This window comes from Lathyrus oleraceus, chromosome 3, assembly GCF_024323335.1.
Source record: "Lathyrus oleraceus cultivar Zhongwan6 chromosome 3, CAAS_Psat_ZW6_1.0, whole genome shotgun sequence".
Classification (NCBI taxonomy): domain Eukaryota; kingdom Viridiplantae; phylum Streptophyta; class Magnoliopsida; order Fabales; family Fabaceae; genus Lathyrus; species Lathyrus oleraceus.
The window spans coordinates 320119681-320126581 of NC_066581.1; the positions used below are offsets into that span (position 1 = coordinate 320119681).

The following is a 6901-nucleotide window of genomic DNA, read 5'->3' on the forward strand; positions in this document are numbered from 1 at the left end:
AACCACTTGGACCATGAATGTTGGAAGATAAGATTTGGGCATTGTTTCTCTCATCCTAAGTGATGGAGAGTCATCCTACGAAACCCTAAAAATCTTCTTAAATTTAGAAATACATTTCCAACCACATCTCATTCACACCACATTCATTCGTAAGTAAATACACCATCATTTTATTTAAAAAATAGTTAAAAAATACACTCCTGAAATAAATTTGAAAATATACTTCTATAAAAATGGTACTATTAAATTGATACTCCCTCCGTTCCTTTTTAAATGTCATTTTTTTGACTTTTTTCACATACCAATAAAGTTAATAATTGTTATTACTTTTTAAACAATCATTATCTTTTTTCCTATTTTATCCTTAGTTTTTTATTGGTTTATTTGACTTTTTTCTCTATATATAATAATTAACTAGGAGTATTTTTGACAAAACAACAATCAATACTACTTTGAAATTTGGAATGACACTTAAAAATAAATAAAAAAATTTCTTAAAAATGACACTCAAAGGAGAACGTACTATCAAACATTCAATCTTTTCCAAAAGAAAATTGTTCCTGCAAGTACTGCTAGCTACAGAATTAGTACATGCATGCGTTTGGTTCAACCGTAGATTGCAAGTAGTTGGATTTATTTCAATATATAAGTAGTATATTTTAAAATTCAATTTTGGCTACCAAAATTAATTTTATCTTGAGATTTATAAGGTGGGGTATACTTCCACTCCTAAGGAAGTATACTTTCAAATTTATTTTGAAAATATTTTCGAACTATATTTTTTATAAAATAAAAGTGTGTCTTACTTACCTTGAATTTCACGAGTACGAAACCAACCCTTAGAGTGAAAAAAAGAAATTCCCTTAGACTTTCTTTGGTTTTTAGGAGCATCCACAAACCCATGAACAAAGTTTTCCTGATTTTCTTTTCCGAGTTATCAAGGCCTCGTCCACACTCTTGGAAAAGAGCAAAATCTAGGTGCTTTTGTTATATTTATGATTTATTCCAGATTGTATTAAGGATATGATATCAATGGAAATTATGAAAAGAAACTATTAAAACATTTCAGAAAAATAGAATGGCTGTTAAAACACTATTCCATTAAAATAGAGAAGAATATGTAAAACCTAGTTGTCATTCAAAATGGAGAGTTGGAGACTAAAGAGATTTTTTCTTATAAACAATATATAATACATTTGAATTTGCCAATAAAGTAATAATGCTAGCTAATGCGAAATTATTGTAATCAGATTCTGGAGAATGAGACCACAACAAAATCTAAACATAATTTATTAAATTTCTTGGTCTTTGAAAGATAAGGCAGGAACCGTGCTGATGACCTCTTTCAAAAAATTGCTGACTTCAAAACAGAAGCTAAAGGGAAAACTCCCCGATACGTAAGAAAGTATTTGCAAATTGCAGCCGCATCTTGATGCCCCCGCAAGAAAACGCTATCGAAAAATGCATCATGAGACTGAAGTAAATGTTCCTTTCCAGTCTCATGCTCAAATTTCAGTAGGTAAACATAAGAATATTATGTTCAAATTCTTTCAAGATTGTCAGAAACAGTTTTCATTCTAGGCCTGACCTCAGGGTCTCCCTCGGTGCATGATAGTGCTACATGAAATACAGCAAGTACTTCTTTCTTGGCATGTATTTCTTGAAGAAGTGATGGATCGACCATTTCGGATAAAGGGCTTTCTTGTTCAAATCCTTTCTTAACCCATCTTACCAAGTCAGGTACTTCCACGGAAGTTGATGCTCCGGGAGAAGAATCTGGGGATTTACCAGTGAGCAATTCAAGTAATACAACACCAAACGAATACACATCCCATTTTTGGGTGGGTCTGCAGCCTGGTACTCTAGCTTCGGGGGCTTTATAGTTGTTGATTCGTTCTGTTTGTGATGACTTCAAGTAAGGAAGAGCTCCACCCATAAAACCGCCGGTGGAGGGATTGTTGCCGGTGATGCTGATCAGCCGGTTAAGGCCGAAATCAGAAATGAGGGGTTGGAAGTCTGCGTCGAGGAGGATATTGGAGGGTTTGAGGTCACCGTGAACAAATTTTCTTGGACTGCATTCGTGGAGATAAGCTAAACCTCTGGCTGTTCCTTTGACTATTCTCAGCCTGATTGACCATGAAAGATTTGGAGATGGTTGGCCATTTCTCCCTGCAAAAATACTTGGAATTAAATGTGAACTATTTGCAGCAAAACAATTTATCGTAAAAATTACAAATCTACTAGAGTGCAAATGCTGATTATGAGTTATTTTTTTGTTGCAGTTACAATTTATGCTATTCATATATATAAAATTATACAGTATTCATGATCTCTTGAGATGTCATATGTAGCAATTTTCTTTTCTTTTCTTTTATGAATAGTTTCAAACATAATAATCATGAATAATTGATTGGTCGGTGTATCCTACATCCTACGTAACAAATTGCACTATTGACTATTCTAAAAGTCAAAATTAAGTCATTATGTGTTTAGTATTTTCTTCATAATATCCAAACATAAGTGTAGTAGAAGCAAAGGAGTGAGAAAACAGTTCAAGTAGGGCCTGCTTGAATCAAGAGATCGTGAAGCAGGTAGAGTGCTTTAAAAGCAAAAAAGTTAAGGATTGATGATGTAACAAAGAAAAGAAAGGCTTTTCACCAAGACTCCAAGAACTAGAAAGCTCTAAAAAAGAACCAAAGCTAAGAAGTTAAACTTTAGCAGAATGGAATAAAGCCAAAAAAGTGGCACAAACTTGCAAGTTCTTTTACATACTACAGTTAAATGATACTTTATACAAAGCTACTTTAAATGATACTACTATAAAATAATAGTAGTATAAAATATCCAAAAAAACTGCAAACAAAATTGAAGTCAAAAGACACAACACTTTGGATCCTCTTCGGTCTCTCTAGTCAACTCTCACTCAGTTTTTTAATTAATCTAACAATTGAGCATATTAATATCTTAACTGTTGGATTAATCCAACAACACTGATATTTTGCAGCTTCATGATGCAGGAACATGGCTTACTGAGGTGTTTAATTGCAACTTTTGCGCCTAAAAAATTGGTTTATTTAGTGGCCCCATGTGGTGAGAATGAGATAAAGACCTAGATAGAAGTTCATGGTCCCAGACATGAATACCGCTGCCATCTCATCTCCCAGACACATGGCGAATGTCCTTATTTCTCTTTCAAAGGGCAGCGCATTGAAATTTACAATAACACTGACAGTGTTGTCCAACCAAACAATTTCTCGATTCAATGCCATTACCAATTATAGATAAGCATCTAATTAAGGTATTCACCTAGCCACACCCACATTCTCCCCTCAAATTTTAAAGTTAAAACTTTAGTAGTAATATAGTATAATTCTTCATTTCTACCAAGACAAATAGGAATTTAATATTGTGCATTTGCACCAGCTAACTAACCATCATGGTCCCAGTGTACCACAAAACAATAAAGAAAATGACAATCATATAAACAAAGAGACAATGGGAAAAGACAGAACTCCGAATTGGATTTCTTTCTTTCAAGCAAGCAAAATCTAGCATATTCAGTACTATTTTCTTCCAAAAAAAATATTAAATTTATTATTAATTGTCTTGCTAGTTGCTACCCATTCTTTCTACAAACTAGAGAAGACAAGAAAGTTATTTTACTTTGGGCTGAAATTAAAAGACAAAAATTGACCAAATATCCATCAAACCTATATAAAATAAAATTCAAGTCCGCAATCCTCTAAATTAAATATTCTACAACCACTTCGTGAATCTAAAATGTTGGTAGAACAACACCATTATCCGGTTCATTGGACCGACTAATCCAATTCAGAGGTCAGTTCTGGCATCTAGTAGTTTGAGAACTCTCCAGATTGTGGTTGCGGAGGATTGAACCGTGGTTCTGCTTATCAAGTCCAGTGCAAATTACCACGACCAATTATTGATTGATTTGAAATCATTTTAGGAATAATATAATAAATTGGTAGTATATTGATCAGATATGAATGAATGCATGTGTAGAAATAAATTCATATTGATAGTGTATAACGGTATACTGTAACTCACATTGATAGTATACAGCGGAGTACCAATTAAATTGAAGTTGGTACCGGTAGTACTACATTACCTAAGATTCCAATTTCACCATGTTATCATTAACTGCCATTCATTAATTTGTTACTGTAGTGTTATTGAACTCTCATTATCAATGAAATAGTGCTCTTTCCCACTAGCCTACTACTCTTATTCTGTTATGAACTCTGAGGCACCGAGTGAAAAAGGAGTGTCCGTGTTAATGTTGGATACCGACAATGACACTTGTAATTACATTTAATTTATTCATCTTTTTAAATTATTATCGGTGTTGATGTGTCAGAGCCAGTGTCGTGTCTGGTGTCCATATCTATGTTCGTGCTTTATAGGTTATTTCGTGCTTCATAGGTTATGAATGTTGTGAGAGTAAAAATGGAGCCTCATTAATGAATGCAACAAATGAAATCAAAGACCCAAAAGGAAAAAGAGAAAGGGATACATGCATACTACATAAATACAAACATAAACAAAATGTAAAGGAATTTAACCAACCTCTAAGAGCATTAGCCAAATTGCCATTGGAAATGAAATCACTTATCAAAAGCTTTTCATCATGAGCCCAATAATAAGCTCTCAACTTCACAATATTCGGATGTTTCACTTTCCCAATAGCTTGAACTTCAGCAGCAAACTCCTTATACCTTTGTTCACCACCTTCCCCTAATCTCCTCACAGCCACAGGAACACCATTTCCAAGCACTACCTTATACACAATCCCTAACCCACTTTTCCCTAACACATATGCGGAAGCTCTTAATAACTCATCAAGTTCAAAGCTAAAACCTTTATCAATTGCCACCAATTCTCCTTCTCCTTCACCTTCCCCTCTACCACCACCTTCTCTTCCTCCTTTCTCACTCTCTTCGATGTCCGAATCATCACTCTTAAACCCCTTAACACACCCTAAAGACAAACAAAAACAGCAGAAACTTGATTTTTCATTATTTCCACTGCCACCAAATTTCCTCTTCAAGGTACAACTACACCCATTGGAGTTATCTTTCTTTTTCCAATACACATAGACAACAAGAAGCCCAATTAAAGCTACTCCAGCAGCATCAGCTACTGTTATAATAATAATTAAACCGGGACTCAACCCTTTCTTAGACCGGTTCACATGTTGTCGAGCTGAACCAGGACTAGTCCCTGGTTCACTCGGAGCGGAACCGGTGCACTGTTTTTGCAGAGGAAACCCGCATAGTTTCGGATTATTAAGAAACGCGGTGGGTCCCTGGTTCGAAAACGACCCCGTTTGAGGAATTTCTCCACTTAGATCGTTGCTGCGAAGGTCGAAGCTAACCGTCACCGGCAACTTTCCTAGAGACTTGGGAACTTTACCTGATAGATGGTTGAATGAGAGGTTTAGGGTTCCGGTGAGAGAGTTAAGGTAGCCAATTTCGTCTGGAATCGAACCTTCCAGAAGATTCGCAGAAAGGTCCAGCTGAACTAGATTCTTAAGCTTCATCCATGGAGTCACCGGAATGTCGCCGGAGAAATTATTCCTCGCGAGGATGAGCCGCTGGAGTTGTGCACAGTTTCCGAGAGACTCCGGGATTGTGCCGGCGAGTGAATTTTCGGAGAGGTCAATGTTTTGGAGACGGGGAAGATTGCAGACGGAGGGAGAGAGATTACCGGAGAGGTTATTCCCATGGAGGAAGATGCTGTGGAGGGAGGTAGCATTGAAAAGCTGAACAGGAATGGAGCCATGGAAGAGGTTAGTATGGAGACTCAAGCGGCGGAGATAGATTAAGTTTCCAAGCTCCGACGGGAGGTAACCACGAAGGCCTTTCCCGGCGAGACCTATACCGACGACACGAGCTTCCGACTCACCGGAGATGTTTGCACAACTAATGCCGGACCAGTGACACGGGGTAAGGTCGTCTTCATTCCAATCAGAAAATGCGGCTGCACCGTCGCCGTTGACGGCAGATTTGAGCGTTAGAAGAGCGAGGCCGTCGGAGGAGAGAGAAACAACGGGATGAAAATAGAAAAGAAGAGCAATGAAGAAGGTATATATCATTTAGAATTTGCAGTAAGACACGGTTTTGGGTTTGTTAGTTACGGTGAGTACTATACTGTACAGTTTATTAGTGTTTGTGTAATGGAAATGTATGAAGATGAGAATAATGGATGAAGATGAGAATGAGGGGTGATAAAGAAGGAAAGTGGGTGTATTTATTTATCACAAGAGTAGGGGAAGATGGGTTTTTAATTTGGTGGGTCCATTTCGCGCCAAAAAGATGGACAGAGAGAAAGTGAGTGAAAGTGAGTGAGGAGAGAATTTGTTAACGGAAAGAGTGAAGTGAAAGAGAAGAAAAGGGTTGTGATTTCTGTATTTGGATTAATGGGTTTGGTGTTCGGTTGAATTTCAAAGATTGAAATGATTTTTGACGAATGTATTGAACTGCTTCGTGGGCTCTTGTTAATGCTGGTTTATTTTCTATGGTCTTTTTATGGTAAAAGATCCACGTGGAAATTATCAGCTTGGAAATGGAGAGATTTTTTATCATCTCATTATAGAAGTAGGAGTATATTTTTAAGAGATTTAAAATTTGAAATCCAAAATTATTGAATCTATAACAAATATAAATCATATAAACATTTCATTAAATCAAATAAAATTCAATTGTGAATTTTCTATTCAAATTTTTAAAAAAATTCATGGTGCTGCCAATCCAATTGACGCACCAATTTCAAATAAATCAAATATAATATTTTTTAAATTAATTCCCGGACTACCCCAATTTCAAAAAAAATAAAACGTTAAGACGTAGTTGCCAGATCAATTGGCGCATACCCTTAATTT

The 6901-nt window shown here is 36.1% G+C and overlaps 1 protein-coding gene across 1 annotated transcript; it reads right to left on the reverse strand.

The window, feature by feature from the left end:
* Nucleotides 1-1151: 1151 nt before the first annotated feature.
* Nucleotides 1152-6475, reverse strand: LOC127127400 (receptor protein kinase-like protein ZAR1). The gene is made up of 2 exons (XM_051056580.1): nt 4588-6475; nt 1152-2169 (listed from the first exon to the last, which is right to left on the reverse strand). Exons 1-2 carry the CDS (start codon nt 6113-6115, stop codon nt 1541-1543), a joined length of 2157 nt encoding a protein of 718 aa, XP_050912537.1. The 5' UTR covers nt 6116-6475; the 3' UTR covers nt 1152-1540.
* Between the last annotated feature and the right edge of the window lie 426 nt (nt 6476-6901).